A 17,815-nucleotide genomic window follows, 5' to 3' on the forward strand; every position below is an offset into this window, starting at 1 on the left:
TGTTGAGGGTGGGTCAAGGAGCAGAGAAGGTACATGGAAAGGCCTGGGTGACATAATTTACATTGCTGGAAGTCCTCCATGATTAATAGGTATTTTATATCCATTATGTCATTTGATTGCTCTGACAAGCCTGAAAACTATATGATGCAAATATTATCCTCATTTTTACAGCTGAGGAAGATGAAACTCAGGTCCCACAGTTGAAAAATTGTTGAGCTAGGACTTGAACCTGGATCTTTTGGCTCCAAGTCTTGGCTGCACATTCCAATTCTGAAATCCTTTCTCAAGGGAGGGTTTTCATTCTTAACAGATAAAGACAGCTAAATATTAAAAAGGCAACCAACTGTGCTGTGAAAAACATACAAAGCTTTCCCTATTAAAAGGAATATTATACAAAGAGATAGACAGTTTAAAATGTAAATGTTAAAGTCTTGTGCCTCATTGGTGGGGTGGTCTTGGTTCTTAAAGTCCATGCTAAGTGGAGAACAGGATCCTGTAGGTCTGCCAAGCTGAAGGGGCTTCAGACAAAGGTCTGATGATGGACCATCTTCAGAGAACCAACTTAGCTAAGAACTAATGGACACTCCTTCCCTCCCCTCCAGGGAATGAATTTTCTATTTCAATCACAGAAATTCCTGAAACCATCTGCATTTAGACTTTTTATGTCTTCCACTAAGCTGTGGAGGACATAAATTAAGAAACCTTTGAGATCATCTGGTCCAACATTCTACAATGATCCCAACAAATGGTTACCAACCCTGTTTAGAAATATCCCATATCTTTAACTTATCACTTATTGGTGAAGGAAATATTCAGATCTGGATGTATAAGAGTAGTAAGAATTCCAAGACTCCTTAAAGAAAAGTCTGATTTGAAAAAAACAGAGAAATAGATGATAGGGATAGATAGGTGTCTTCTCTTCCCTCTCAATTTCTCAAGCTTTTTTAAAGCTTCCAGCCCTGAAGATGGGCTGGAAAGGTCTAATCTTACCTCTTTCAGTTCTTCCTCTCTAATCTTAGAAGAGTCCAGGAATGAAAGTGGATCTATCCTAAAGACTTTCACAGCTTCCTAGATAAAGTCCAGAGCAGTGATTGAGTGGTAAAAGGATTTGGGCAAAGAAACAGAACCCTAACAGGGATGCAGCAGCACTCCCTGAAACCATAGCATCTCAGATATAGAAAGTACCTCAGATGTCATATAGCCCAGCTCCCTCCATAGCTTACCAAACATGGGTGGTCATCCAGTGTCTGTTTGAAGGCCTCCAGTGCCAATGAATACATCACCTCCTGCTCTATGACAAGGCAATCCATTCTATATTTTAGATCAGCTCTTTATGTTAGTCAATCCCTCCTTATACTGGTCCAAAATCTGACTAATTAATGGTTCTAATTTTGCTCTCAGAACTACAGCATGTCCATGGAGTTAGTGTCATATTTGAAATCAGAAAGTGTGAATCCCAGTTCTGGTCCTTACTCCTCGTGTGACCTCAAAGAAGTGATTTTCTCTCTCTAAAATGAAGAGAGAAACTCTAATATCCCTCAGATAAATCTAAATCTGCTCACATGATCTTTAAGTCTGGATAGTTGACTTGACCTAGAGGATAGAGAACCAGCTTGGGTTGCAGTCCTGCCTCATACTAACTTCCACATACTAACTTTGTGACTGTGGACAATTTATTTAATATCCTGATGTCCCAGGTGAATCTCTAAGGCTATACCACAAATTAATTGTTGAAATGGAATAATAGAGAAGGTTTCCATATTAAGGAATTCTCACACACAGATGAAATTGCAGGTAAGGACCAAAATGGGGAAATAGGGTGGAGAAAAGGGACAAAGAAAGAGAGGGGAGGGGAGGGAGGAGAAAGAGAGTCAGAGAAAGAAACAAAGAGAGAGAATCAGAGAGAGAGAGAGAGAGAGACAGAGAGAGAGACAGAGATGGATGGAGACAGACAGAAATAGAGACATAGAGACAAAGACACAGAGAGAATTTTTTTATCTACTATGTCTTCTAGATAACAGTTCTTCAGATATTTGAACAATGTGATCTGTCCCTCATCTTGAGAATCAACATCCCCAGTCACTTATCTATTCTTCAGAAAATTTAGTTTCTAATCTCATCATTCTGGTTGCAATCTAGTTTGTCAATATCCCTCCTAAAACTTGGCATCTATAACCCAGTATGAAAAATCCAGTTATGGTCTGACCAAGAAAGAAGATAGTTGAAACATCACCTTCCCTTAAAAACCAGGGACAGCCTAAAACTATTCACTTCTTTTTGGTTACTAGTTCATAAGATATGTGTGTTTAGATACAGTCGCTAGTTCACATTTTGTTAATTTATATTTGATTGCTAACTGATATTGGACTTCCAATCCATTGTAGTTCTTTATTCATCTCTTTTTCACAAGCTCTGTCATACATTCAACCATGTCTGTCCTCATGGGATTGATTTGGTTTTTTAACCAAAGTGCAAGACTAAATTTATTAAAAGCACTTTAGAAACTTTAATTTAGTAATCCTTAATTCCTCTCCAGTTTCCCTTGAGGCATATGTATATGTATATATGTATTTTTAACAGCATGATGTCCTGGGCCCCTTACAGGTTCTCAGGGGTACTGAAAAGATCCAATAAGGGTGAAATTGAAGATTTATTATTTTTTGGCTTTGAGGTGAGAACAGCAAGCTAATTATTGCCACCAAGCTTTCTCCTGGAGATAATTGTATATGTTGTTATAGATTTATATCTCATCTATTTTCAAAGACTCCAAGAGATCCCTTTTCTCTAGATTGATCATTAAGCTGTTGTCCTTGGCCTTCTGCACAAACAATGTCACAAATAGCAGCCTTGAGGACTCAAACATAGGAAAAAAGGACAGGGATGATCAAAGCATCAGGACAGACCCAGACTCTGCAGTGTCACCTCCAGGCATATACAGATGTCATCAAGACCCTTCTCACATGTCTGAGTACCAAAGTCCTTGTAATCAAGTAACCCAGAGAGCAAAAAAGTGTTTTTTAAGTGAGAGTAAAGGTTGTTAGTTTTTATTGTATTGTAGGCTTTAAAATGAGAAAGATCCACATACCTACTCTACTGCTCTGTCCCTGTATGATTAGTCATTTTGTCTCTCCTGACCTCAGGTTCCTTAACCATCAAAGGGGGAGAGAATGAATGATGATCACTAATGTCCCTTCAAACTGTAAAAGCTAATGGTCCTCCTGCTTCCTTGAGGTACCAATAGTCTTTTAAACCATGGAGTAGAGGGATTTTTATTTCCAAAAAAAAAAATCAGTCTAGAAGGAATGTTCCATTCACATTCCTCTTAAGTGGGTCCCTGGTTGGAGTTCTTTTATAACTTCCCATCATCAATAAGGCCATCTCCTAGAACCTTGGGATTAGAAGAGACTTCCAAAGCAGCCATCTTTAGATTCATTAGATCACCAAATAGAAGGAAGATTAGGAATATCTACTTAATCCTAGAAAGGATAGCTAAGACCCCGAAAGTGTACTATGGGGAGAGGCAGACAATGAAAATGGATCAATTAATTTGGTAATGAACTCTCTGTTACTGACTGGAGGGGTTCAATTCAGAGGATGAATAATCACTTACCAGGGAACATTCTAGAGAAGGTTCCAACATCAGAGAGGGAGTTGACTGGATGACTCCCAGGTCCCTTCCATCAGGATAGTCTGTGATTTTGAGTCATGCAGACCAACTTCCCCCATAATGTAGGGATACCCACTATAGAATCTTTGACAGATAAATAAACTTAATTTTCTTCTTTGTGTTCAGAGGTGTTGCCCAATTAAACCATACCCTATTTTATTCTTACCATCCTTCTAAGCTTCCAAGCCCAAGAAATTCTGATATAAAAGGGTAGAAAAGTCTCACCTTCCACTCAGAGAAAAAAAAATACAAGAACTGTGCAGTGTCACATCAGAAACTTCAAATAAAGATTACTGATACTGACATCCTGGTTCCTTCTCCTCTATAAACATATGCATACATGGAAGCACATACATACAAACACACACAAACATACATATGCCACATGTGCACACATTCACCCAGAGGCAGAATTAATAGATTGTTAGGGCAATGAAATCTTCAAGGCAGTGGTCCAGCAATAAGTCTAATTTCCCTCATTGCTGAAAGCTCCTTAAGGTCTCAGGCTCACAAAAGAAGAATCTCATGCTGAGACTGGTGAGGGAAGAGTCAGGAGGCAGCCCAGGCTTGATTCAGTAATCTCTCCATCCACAAATGTGTTTCCATGCACACTCAAAGACACCTCTGGGAATCTCTACTCTGATACTGTCCATAGAATATAAGATGAATCTATCCTTGGAATCCTGGATTGTACCCAGTGTCCAATTGGAGCAAAGCATTTCAGATACACTCAAATTATCAGAATATTGGAAAAGGGATTAGGGAAGGACATTGGCCAAATGGAAATGGACAAGATGGTAGGAAAGAGAAAATTTTATTTCCAAACTAAGAAGATATTACAAACAATGGATGATTAAAAAAAATAAAAATAGCATCAAATTTCACCTGACAAAGTTACAGAATAAAATATGTACACATTAAGCTACTTTGTCCCAAACCAAAGCAAGGAGAGAGAGTAGCAATACACCTGAAAGGGTACAAAACCAAAAGTGATCATATTTCTCAACAGGAGATGTCAGTGATGCATATGAGGCACTTTGCTAAAACCTTTCACTGATGCATCTAAAATCTCAGAGTGAAAATAATTAAAATGTTGCAAAGAAACACACACTTCATGCAGCTTGTCAGTAAGAAAATTCTCTACAGAATAGTAGAGTTAGACTAAAAGATGAAAAGACTGGAAGGTTCAAGGCCCTGATCTTTCATCTTGGATATTGATGTTATGTTCCAAAAGTTCTTGGATTCTTAGTCAAGCACTTCTCTTTGCCCTGAGAAGGCATCTCTTGGCTCTCTCCATTCTGAATGTGATGCCATGTATCCTAATAGCCATTCTTCCCAGGCTAAAGTCATAACATGAGGATCCTTCTGGATCTTCAGATATACTACATGTTCTCAAACTGGGTAAAGTAATTCATTTGGACCCTATGGTCCTCTTACCACCTGCCAAAACACACTTCCCATCACTGCCTTGAAAAAAACTTCAAACAATCAAAAGTTTAGTCAGTCATAGAGACCAGCTAACTGGTTGCACCAGATTCTAGACTCAGGCAATTCCAGTGGGTCCTTTTTAACTAAGTCTATTCCACTGAGGTTGATAATCTACTCTACTGCAACAACAAAAAGTAACCCCTCCCCCCAAAAAAATCCCATCAATAAAGATTACTAGGTTCAAAAGCTGAAAAAGTCCCACTGTTGCTCATTGTGATCTATATACAAGACCCAAAGTACAAAAATAATGAGCTTCAGCATTTCCCATATAAAGAATTTCTGGAAATTGTCTGGTTGAGGCCAGAGGAATCAGAGGGCATGGAGGGCACTGTGGGAAGCCCTGAGATTGAAGCCACCTAAAGCATGCTTTATCTCTTGCTCAGACATCTCTAGTTTGCCCCTCCCACTCATGGAATCATGAAGGCAAAATGGCCACTGACACACACACAAAAAAAGAAAATAATGGGGCCATTTATTACCAGGAGATCTTCACCACCATCTCAGCAGGAAATATAGAGATAAAACCAGGAAATGGAGCCCTGTGTTAACAAGCTCCCCATCTCCTACCCACTTATGGGTCTCTCAAGTCCTCCCTGGGAGAATTCAGCTTCTCAGGAGAACATGCTTAGAAGCCATTTTCATTCAAATATTAGAGTAATGCCTTGAGTTTTGATTTGATCACATAACACCTTATCACAGATCTTCCAGAAGAATGTTCCTAGTTTATAATATGAACATTAAGAAAACTATACATTCTACTCATGAGATTGAGAGAAGCAGATGAGGAAGGAGATTCAGGTAGAGCTTCTCAGATTCCTCAGAATTTTACTACAGCCCATGATGCCATTGCATGAGTCAGGGGTATTTTTAAACTAATTTACACAAAAAGCATAGATAGGGTGCTTGTCTCTAATGGGACCATTGTCCAATGCTACTTCTGCATCCTTAACAAATTGAAATCAATTGCATTGTTCTAACAAAAAACTTTCCAAAAGTCCTTAATACATATTTTAGAATTCTATTAGACATGGGTTGATTTTTTCTTTTGCAGAATTCCATTTTAGATTGACAATCCCAGAATCAATATCTCAGATCTATTGTCTAATCTGTTTTGATTTATTTGAAAAAAATCACAAGACTAGACCTGACTGCCACTAACTCATTGTGTGACCTTGGCCACAAGAGATGTTACCAGTTAAATCCTTTTGTGTAAAATTTGAAGATTAGAATGGATGCTGAGATCCCTTCCCAGATTCCAAGGACCCTTCTAGTTCTAATTAGTCAATCCAAGACTCATCTCATGTTAACAATAAATGGTCCTAAGTTATAGTCAGAACACAGAGGGGAGAGAAAGAGCAATAGCTGTCTCTTAACCCATCATTACTCAAGGATGCAGAGCTCTGTTTCCAGAATCACAAAGCAGAAAAATAAAGGACATGCAAAAGGTAGGGGACCAAGAAAAGCCAAAAAAAAATCTAAAAAGTTTTATCTCTGTCACCTTCAGCCTGGGTCTCCACTACCCCTGCCTTAGTCTGCAGTTGGTAATTCTTGCCTTGTGTAGACTGAATATACTGGCTTAAAGAAACTATAATATGGGGAAAAAAGGAGGAAAAAATACTTTTTTGAACAAGTTTGAACACAGGAGTCTTATGTTTGGTTTGAGTCTCTCAGCTCTATCATTTACCAAGTTTGTGACCTTTGGCATAAGTCTCTGGACTTCTCTCTGCCTCAGTTTTCCCATCTGTACAATAAGGGATAACACTTGAATCACCTGCCTCATAGCACTGTTGCATGGGACACTTTGTCAATTGTCAAACACTATAAAAATGGGAATTATTAGTGTAAATATCTTAGATGACAAAGCCACTCAATCTTTTATATTCTGAAGTTCTCACCAAAAGGCAGTTTGAGGAAATGAAACAATGAATTCCCAGTCAAAAGATCCTAGGTTTGACTTCTGACTCTGCCACTTACTGCCTGTGAGACCTTGGCAAAGTCCATTCCCAGTCCTTAACCTCAGTTTCCCCAGATAAGAAGAGGAGACTAGATGACCCCTAATGACCCTTCCAGGTCTAAAATTCTATCATCTTTGGATCCAATCTGTTTCTGGATAGCATTCACATTCCTGCTCAAGCATTATATCCTCAAGCTGGAAATTTTCTCTCCAAAAAGAAGCCTTTCCTCTCTTCCTGAGACTTCCTCTCATCAAAAAATATGTTTGAACACTGAGGAGATGCTTTCTCCACCCACCTGGTCTCTTCTCTGGAAGGAAGAAAACTGCCTGCCTCTTCAAGGCTAAATGACCCCAGGGTTAGTAGCCTATCATTTAAAGTTACTCCCTGTGACTTACCCTCAAGGCTTGGGTCTCTCTGGTGGGGTGTTGGTCATTTATCCCTCACTTTCTAAGCTAATTTATACAAAAAGCATGGATAGGATGCTTCTCTAATGGAACTACTGTCCATTGCTATTGCTGCATCCTCAATAAACTGAAATCAATCACATCACTTGAACTCAGGTTGGGCCTGGATTAGCTTCTGCTCAGGGATGGGTATTTACCTTGAGTCCACCACAGACTGGACATGATGTAAAGAAAGCTCTTGGAGCCCCGGGGCGGGGGCTACACATTTCACAGGGCTCAGCAGACACTCCACTAGGTGAAACCGACTCACTACTTTGGGATTCTAACACCTGTCCTGGAGGTTTGATGCCTGACCACCTGGAAAGAAAATCTGCATAAGTCTCATCACCCAAGTCTTTGGTGCTTTCAGCAAGGGAAGTGGAGGCCCCCCCTAAGTCTTGGTCAGGCTCGGAGGCAGCTCCTGCCTCTGAGAGTGGGGCTGCTGCCGCTTTGGGATCAATGGACTGGTGAGGGCCTGGAGCCTGGTCCTTGGGTCCTGTGGAATCTGCACCACCACTATGCTGAGTGTCTTTAGCAGCTGCTTGCAATATACTTCTGGGTGTGTCATAGAGATGTCGGAAAGAACTGGGAACCTGATATTCCGGGCCCCTGTGGGGCTCACTGGCTTGGCAAGTACACAAACTCTGTTCCGAAGCAAAGTTCAATGGCAAGCTAAGCAGGGAACCAAACTCATCCCCATGGCAGATGTCCAGGCTCCCAGCATAGGAAGAGAAGCTACCAGAGTAGGAAGAGTGGCTCCCTGTAGCTATTCCACTGTCAGAAGAACTCTGGCGGCCGATTTCCTGGAGTTGTCTGGACCTGAGAGGTTTTGGCAGCGGTTTGGCAGCACCATGTGTAGCCTCTGCATGGGCCTTTTCTTCCCCAAGGTGGAGAGACTTAGCAGCTGCCAGCCCATGGCTCTCTTGGGAGGTGCTGCTGGCTGAGGACTGCTCCGGCCAGAGAGTGAGCCGGCTCCCAGCACTGGCATCTGAGTGGCTGGTGTCTGATGAAGAGCTGGACAAACTCCTGTCATCTCCTGAAAGAAGAGAAAAAAGCAAGGTCATCTAGTTACCTGGAACCAGGAGACAGAATTGCAAAATACTAAAGGTGAAAGATATCTCAGTCCAACCCCCACCTTTTATAGATAATGCAAATGAAGCCCAAAGTGGGGGCAGCAAAAGGAGGAGAGTGGCAAAGGGAGGAAAGAAAGAACAACTTCCCCAAGGACACCAGGTTTTCTACCTGATGTTTCAAGTCCTAGTTCTTCCAATTCCATTCCAAAAACATCTATCACACATTGATTAAATAATTTTTAATTTATTAATGCTCATTAAGTTTAGGGAACAGTGCCAAACAATGAAGAAACAAAGATTAAAATGTCACTAGTTGCTACTTTTAAAGAACTTAGCATGGCATCTAGTACATAGTAGGCACTTAATAAAGATGTAGACCAGGGTCTACACTCTGGTCCTATCATTTAGTAGTGATCAGACAGTAGACAAATGTCCACTTTATGGGCTTTCAATTTCCTCATCTGTAAAATGGAAAAATTAAACTTACCGTCACCCATCTCACAGAGTCATTATAAGAAAAATACTTTCTAACACTGAAAGCACTCTAGCAATAGGAGTTATTATTACCCCAGTTATTATTGCAAAACTGTACTGAGGAGTAAATGAGGCAATATATAAAGTTAATAAAATACTAATATCAGATTTTACTGTTATCTAGAAGTTATTGTTCATGCTTGTTCAACTCTTCATGACTCCATTTCGGGTTTTCTCAGCAGAAATACAGGAGAGTTTGCCATTTCCTTCTCCAGTCTATTTTCTAGCTGAGGACATTGAGGTGGTTAAGTGCTGTAATCATTCAGCTAGTACATTTCTGAGGCTGGATTTGAATCCAGGAAAATGAGTCTTCCTGATTTCAAGTCCAGTGCTCTACCTACTGTATCGTCTAACTGCCTCTTTCTAGAAGCTAGCAGAATCCGAAGAGGGAAATGGGGAAGGAGGGGAGGATTTTATTTCCCCATCTTACTTTGCTCTTCAAGTCCATTAACAAATGAAAGTTCTTAGAAAATTTTAAAATTCAAACAGCAGTCATTGTTGTATGCGGAGACTGATTAGAAAGTCCATCAAATTCTGTGGCCATGCACAAACTCCAAGGTAACAAAGTTATTCTAGAATGCCTCCATACTAGAGGCTGACCCAGGGCAGCTGGCCATTTTTAATCCCCACTCCAAGTCATCATTAACAAAATTAAGCATTCACAGGCCCCATGAGAAAAGCAGTTGTTAAGAGTATGATTAACTTTGCTCTTGGTTGCGATATGCAGAACACTGGAAGACTAGATATTGAGAACATAGTCCTCTTGATCAGCACATGGGCAGCCAGAAATGCTCCAAGTAAGAATAGTCTGGTTTCCTTATTAGGCCTTATGGACTTGCAACATTATTGATGTTTAAAGGAATGCTTTAACATCAAACCAAATATAGGGATGGGGCCAGAAGCTGGACCTGTGATCTTAGCAGTATAAGGCACTCTCAGATGAGGGAGAACCCTCTACCAATGCAGACTGGCACTTTCTCAAGTCAATTGACTTAAGTACTAGGAGGTAAAATGACATTCCCTGGAATTCCATAGTCAATATGTATTAAAAGAGGAAGCTAAACCCAAGTATTCTATAGGGCTTAGAGGCCCTGGCTCTCTATCCATTCTCACACATGCTGCCTCCTTCACTTTAATGTAGGTGAAGTTGAAAGAGACTGAAGATGAGGAGGGCAACACTGATTACAGTCTTTTAAGGGTTTCACAAGACTGAAAAATCTCTACCCTGGGATGGATTCCGGAGATTGAGTACAATATAACTGAACAAGAATCTCTCCTCTCATCCCAGAGAAGGTGTCATCCAGACCCTAATGAACACTCCCCAGAATGAGGAGCCCAGGACCCCTTGAAGTAGCTGTTTCCCCTTTGAATAACTCCAATTATTAAGAAGTTTTTTTTTTTTACCCTTTCATTGAGTCTAAATCTGTTTTACTTCAATCTCCTTCTACCTCATCCTTGTTCTGGTTTCTAGGACCAAGAATACATAAGTCTAATCTCTTCCAACTGACAGATCTACAAATACTTGAAGATAGGTATCATGATACCTATCTTTATGCCACCACTAAATCTCTTTTCTATGAGAAAATATTAATATTTAGTTGATTTTAATAAATTTAAATATTCAATTATTGTAAATATATGTAAATTAAATATATGTTGTTTCAGTTGTGTCTGACTCTTTGTGACCCCTTTTGTGGCTGCCTTGGCAAAGATACTGGAGGGGTTTGCCATTTCTTTCTCCAGCTCATTTTGCAAATAAGGAAACTGAGGTTAAACAGGGTTAAGTGACCTGCCCAAGGTCATCCATTTAATAAATGTCTGAGACTGGATCTGAACTCAGGTCCTTCTGACTCCAGGACCAGTGCTCTATCCACTGTGTCACCAAGCTGGTAAAATATATTATTTAATTTATATACAAATATAAAACATTTATATTTATTTATCTTATATCTATACCTTACATAAAACATTTATAATATGTAAATATATTTTAAAGCTATAAAATATATTAAATACATAAAATATTTAACATTAATAAATACTTGGTTAATTTAAATATGAATATTTAGTTTTTTCAACTGTTTCTCATATGGCATAGTCACCAGTCTCCGCACTATCATGCTCACCTTCCTCTGGATCTAATTTAGTTTGTCAAACTCCTTCTTAAAGTAGGGTAGCCAGGATGGAGTACAACCCTACAGATGTGGTATCTGATCAGGACAGAGTAGAGTGGGACATTTATCGCTACCATAGTGGAGAATATGGCAGTTAGGAGCTTGGGGAATCCTTGTAGGTAATAAGAAAGGCAGGCTGTCTATTGAGGGCTTGTGTTTAGTATAGAGTAGTGGGAAATGATGTTGCTTTCTCTACACCGCTTGAATCAGTATTATTATGAAAGAACAACACATGGAAAAGAAATTATATGTAATCTGCTTAACCCAGAGAACAGAATGAAATAAATGGGTGGAATTTATATTTTGTCCTCTGATATCCCTCTCACCTCTGAGATTCTCTCAAATGCTCCAATGGATTTGGCATAGTGCTGATCTGTAGGCAGCATCTGAGCCTGAGTTAAAATCCTACCTCAAATACTTACAGTTCAATATAGCTCTTTAAGTTTTGCAACATGCTTTTCAGATGCTCTCTCATTTAATCCTCACAACAACCCTAAGAGGTAGGTACTACTATTATTCCTATTTTGCAGTTGAGGAAACTGAGATAGATAGAAGTCAATTAACTTGTCCAGGATCACACAGATAGTAAATATCTGAAGTCATACTTGAACTAGGATTTTCCTGATTTCTGGGTCCAATGTTCCATCCATTTCACTACCTATTAGAGTTGCAATTATATTATTGTTTGCTGACTGAGCCCAAACATAATGTTCCAAATGTTCCAAATGATAAAAAGGGGAAGGTAGGAAAAGGTTGCATGACATAGGATTCTCCATCCTTCTCTATCTTCCTTAAAACTAACAATGGAAGAAAGGACAATAATCAATGTTGGAAGGGATGTGGGAAATCTGGGACACTGATACATTGTTGGTGGAGCTGTGAACTCATCCAACCTTTCTGGAGAGCAATTTAGAATTATGCCCAAAGGGCAACAAAAATGTGCATACCCTTTGATCCAGCAATACCACTACTAGGTATATACCCTGAAGAGAATATGAAAAAGGGTAAAAACATCACCTGTACAAAAATATTCATGGCAGCCCTGTTTGTGGTGGCAAAGGAATATATGTCATGGAACACTATTGTTCTATTAGAAACCAGGAAGTATGGGAATTCAGGGAAGCCTGGAAGGATTTGTATGAACTGATGCTGAGTGAGATGAGCAGAACCAGAAGAACATTGTACACCCTAACAGCAACATGGGGGCGATGATCAACTTTAAAGGACTTTCTCATTCCATCAGGGCAACACTCAGGCACAATTTTGGGTTGTCTGCAATGGAGAATACCATCTGTAACCAGAGAAAGAACTATGGAGTTTGAACAAAGACCAAAGACTATTACCTTTAATTTAAAAAAAAAAAACATTATCTTATCATGTAATTTTGCTATCTCTTATACTTTATTTTTCTTCCTTAAGGATATGATTTCTCTCTCATCACATTCAACTTAGATCAATGTGTACCATGGAAACAATGTAGAGACTAACAGATTGCCTTCTGTGGGGGTGGGGGGAGGTAAGTGAGATTAGAGAGAAAATTGTAAAATTCAAAATAAATGAAATCTTTCTGGAAAAAAACTAACAATGGAAGAGGAGATATTAAGGTGAACAAGGGGGCAATATACAGAACAGAATGAGACAAAGTTTTCCAAAAGCATTTCCAAATTGCACTGTCACTTGGCCCAAGGCATCAATTCTGCCCTGAATCACTTAAACAGTCCCCTCATTGGTATCCTTGTTTCTAATCCAGCCTAAAGTGAGCATCCAGATTCACTTTTCATGCTACTCTCTGCTCAGAATATTACAAGAAATCTGAGCCATAATCAGGTTTCTTGTAATATTCTGAGGTTTACCCCCTTCCTTTACAAATGAGCAAATTGAGCACCAAAAAAATTAAATCTCCTGCCCAAGTTCCAGAAATACCAAATGGTATTCAATCAGCTGGTTCTTAGCCAACCACTCATTGGCAAGATACATACCAAGAATAAACAAGCCTCTTTTCGCTAAACCATATTGCTTCTTCTATGGACTCTTCTAGAATTTATGATCCACTGAACACAATTTAGTATTCAATTATATACATTGTTTTCTAATTATTTCATGTAATAAATATAAGAGCTTACATTTATATAGGCTTTACTGTCACAAAGCAATGTCATATATATTATCTTATTTGACCTTCCTAACAACTCTTTGAGGTAGGAAAGACAAGTAGTATTCCATTTTATAGATCAGGAAACTGAGGTGCAGAAGGGGAAATAGCTTAATCAATGTCACACAGGTACCTACTAAGTGGCAAAATTAGGGTTTCAACCAGATTTATTAACTCCAAAAATCAATATTCTTTCCACTATACCATGATTGATCATAGTTACCTGTGAATGTGTCTAATCCTCCTTACTAAACTTAAACTTCATAAGAGCAAAGAATATATCTAATCTATACTTTTCAACTTCTATAGAACTGCCTTAGAGTTCTTCACATGGACATGTTATGAATCTTGGCAGAATTGAACTGCATGGTCTTCACCATGGAAGAATGAAAGTCCTTTGTGTCATACAAAGAATGTGCCTTATACATCTCTTGCATCACTTCCCTATTTTCTCCTCTGGGGATAGCACAGCGCTTTATGCATAGTGAACTACCCCTTAAAAGGTTGCAGAACCAATGGATGAACTTCTGTTTTGGAATATATATGTCACAAACAAGAAGAAACTGAGTGCTATGATGGAAATAATTGGAACCCTGTGCATTTTGAGTTTTTGATAGAAAAAAATAAAGGTGAGAAAAAATATGATGTGTACAACAGATTTTGAAAAAATTTCAGATTCAGAAAAAAAATTAAATATGATCTAACAGAAAATAATTCTTTTTTTTTAGTTTTATTTTTATTTTTTACAAGGCAATGGAGTTGTGACTTGCCCAAGGTCACACAGCTAGGTAATTATTAAGTGTCTGAGGCCAGATTTGAACTCAAGTCCTCCTGACTCTAGGGCTGGTGCTCTATCCAATGAACCACCGAGCTGCCCTAACAGACAATAATTCTATAGAGAAAGGCAATCCAGGAGAAATGGAAGACTCCCAAGGGTAACATTCTGAGGACACAAAGAAAAGGAGGAAGAAACAAGGTAGTTGCCCAAAGATAGAGATGCAGATGCATAAGGAACTCATTCACCCACAAAGACTTTCAAAAGGCATGATTATAATTGTAAGTAAGGGAAGGAAATTAATGAAGGATGCAAAGGCAGTAAAAATGGTGTCAGTAGCTCTAAAGCACAGAGTAAGCTGAGGCTATCAAGGAAAACCAAGGATAACAAAAGGTTTGAGGGTTGATTGGGGGGTTTGTTGGTGAAAGTAGTGTTACTATACTAGGCAAAAGAGGAGTGCAGAGGAATATACATGATTGCTGCTCACAATGGAAAGGACAGTGATAAACTAATAATGGGGGTAATTCAACTCAATTCTTCTGCTTTTTTATTCTCTGCCCTAGAAGAATGATCTTTGGAACTAGAAAAGAGAGAACAAAAATGGCTACCAGGAAGTCAATAACCAAAGTAAATAAGGAAATAGTAAGAGAGTAGCTAGTTGCTCTTGAAAAGTTCAAGTCACCAGGCTCAGAAAACTTTAAGGAAAAAAATCTGATAGAGGAGAATACTAAATTACTATCAGTGATTTGTGAAAAATGAGAGAATCACCACAGGACTAGAGAATATGGTCCAAATTTTCAAAAACAAGGAGAAAGTACAGGAAGAGAGGGAGGGGGAAGATGACTGCCTACTTATTGAGATATTGTAAAGAAAATTGTTATTCAGGTTTTACTTGGTCTAGAAATCCAATTCTGAATCCATTTTAAAGTTGAGATTCTGTTATTCTGTAAACATTTGATCAAGGCTTATGGTCTAAAGAAAAAAAAGGACTTTGCTCTATTTTATATCATGAATCTAAAGTAGAATTTCTTTCCTTTTTTTGTGTCATGGATGTCTTTGGCAGTTTGATAAAGTCCACTGACCTCAACTAGAAATCATATTTAAGTATATCAAATAAAATATATATAGGACTACAAAGAAAACCAATTATGTGAAATACAATTAGCAAACTATTTTAAGAAACAAGTTAATGGAACCTAGGTTAAGAGCCCCTGCTCTACAAAAACAAGAAGTCTTTAAAATATTATCTGAAAAAATAATAATCTGGTCTGTTTCTCCAAAGGATACAAATTGTAATAGGATATGGATAACTATTTCATTCTCAAGGGCAGTAATCTAAGCTACTTATAATCATATAAAAATGCTACACATCATTAATAATTAGAAAAATACAAATTGAAGCAACTCTGAGATTCTACCTCATAACATCAGATTGGCAAAGTTGACAAAAAAAGAACATAACAAAGGTTGGTGGGGCTATGAGAAAACACTCATAATAATATGTTATTCATAAAACTTGGAAGTTGTTACAGTATTCTGTAAAGCAATTTGTAATTGTACCCATGCCCCAAATGTTACAAACTATCAATACTATTAATGGACCTATACTTCAAAGAGATAAAAGGAAGAAGAAAATGTCCTATAAAACAAAAATATTTAGAGCTGCTCTTTCTGTAGAGATAAAGAATTGGGAACTAGAGATAGTCTCTAGAAACATAATAGAATACTCTTGTGCTCCAGGAAATTATGAGGCAATTTCAGAAAAAACTGGAAAGACTTGTGCAGGCGAATACAAAATGAAGTGAGCAAAACCAAAAGAAGTTTATCCTATAACAACACAATAAAAATTAAAAAATTTTGAAAGATTTAAAAATAAGACTCTAGAGAATCAATAATAAAGAATTCTATATACACCTCTTAACAGAGAAGTAATAGATTAATATACAGAATAATAGACACAAATTTGACCTTGATCAATGTGGGAATTTGTTTTGTTTGATCATGTATATTTATTACAAAGATTTTGTTTTACTTTCCAATCCCCAACCCAAGGAATAAGGAGAGAGAAAAAAATAAATGCTTCATAATTGAAAAAAATTTAAAAGAACAATAATAATCCAGTTTGAAAGACTTGACCTATTAATGATATTCATATGATGCAGAAGCTCTAAGCAGACAGCATGATGTCATAGAAAAAGAACAAAGTTTAGATTAAGTATGAAGTCTAAGTTTCAATCACTGGCTCCAACTTTCATTTGTTGGGACATGCTAGACAAGTCTTATCTCTTAACTTCCCAGAATCTCACATATAAACTAGAAATAATAATCCTTGTTCTCTAACTCACAGGGCATTATAAACCCTAAGGTATAAAACTATAAGTAGTTAATATTATTAAATCCTCCTAGCATTTTGAACCATAGGTATAAACAAGTGATAGAGAAACATTGACATAAATCGCATCCTAAAACACTGTTGTTTTTCCCCTTTAACTCACATAGCACCAATCTAGTCTCTATCATGGAGACATTGCTTTAGGAAGTTCTGAGAAAACACTCACTAGTTCCTGTTAATGAGAAGAAATCACACCCTAGAAAGGGGATGAGCTTTTTTTCTGTCCCCTCTAATCCCATGCCATCCCTGAGGGGGGGGTGGTGGCAAAAGTTGCTGATGGGCTTCAGTGGCTTCTCACCTCCACTTCCTGGACGACTTGAATGTGAAAGAAGACTGAGCCTCTTCTCTAACTGTAGAGCTTCATGGGCCACTCTCTCTTCCATGGACGACGGGTTTGTATTTGGATCTAAAATTCAAAGGGGGCAAAGAAAGGAGGACATAATGATTAGCCACAACAAAATAGTACATTTCTCTTCCCCACCCCCAAAAGAAAATTCCCTCACTATTTACCATTTTAATGTTATACCAATTCTGGCAGAGTTTTGTGAAAATTTAAATCTTGTAAGTGGTTCATTCTCTAGTTTTATTTAAGTTGTTTCAGTGGTGGGTTTCTAACTTTCATTAGCGTTGACAGGCAATCTGGACCATTTGGGTCACATCCTTCACTGTGCCCTCATAAATTGGATTTTTACTTTGTCTCAGTGACCAGTGCTAACTTTAAAGAAAGCCCCCAAAGTGTCAGATAATTATGACACCCTCTGTTTCATTCTGCTGATGTAAAGGGAATATGGGTAAGAAAACAGAAAAGCCATCAACTGGATGTTGGCTAAAAAGAAACTAATTAGGTCTGGAAATATGAGGACTCAGATTTCCATGGAGCTTCAATGGCTTTTCATAGCTCCAGAGAATGATTGAGTTAAGGTAAAAATGTTGCAAATGAGTCATTTTTCAGTCATGTCTGACTGACTCCTTATGACCCCATAAGGGGTTTTCTTGGGAAAGATATTAGAGTAGTTTGCCAATTCTTTCTCTATCTCATTTTACAGATGAAGAAACTGAGGCAAATAGGGTTTAGTGATTTGCCTAGGGTCACACAGCTTGCTTGCAAGAATCTGAGGATAGATTTGAACTCAGGAAGATGGGTGTTTCTGACTCTAGACCC

General features: G+C 38.3%; 1 protein-coding gene across 2 annotated transcripts in view; it reads right to left on the reverse strand.

The window, feature by feature from the left end:
* The window catches only part of DOK7 (docking protein 7), a 116,263-nt gene that overhangs the window by 37,397 nt on the left and 61,051 nt on the right, over positions 1-17,815 (reverse strand). For both annotated transcript variants that reach the window (XM_074229860.1, XM_074229859.1), the window contains 2 exons: positions 16,952-17,059; positions 7,712-8,589 (listed from right to left, as the gene is read on the reverse strand). In XM_074229860.1, the coding sequence (XP_074085961.1) occupies positions 7,712-8,589; positions 16,952-17,059 (986 nt within the window). The remainder of the gene's footprint in view (positions 1-7,711; positions 8,590-16,951; positions 17,060-17,815) is intronic.

Source organism: Macrotis lagotis, chromosome 3 (assembly GCF_037893015.1).
Source record: "Macrotis lagotis isolate mMagLag1 chromosome 3, bilby.v1.9.chrom.fasta, whole genome shotgun sequence".
Lineage (NCBI taxonomy): Eukaryota > Metazoa > Chordata > Mammalia > Peramelemorphia > Peramelidae > Macrotis > Macrotis lagotis.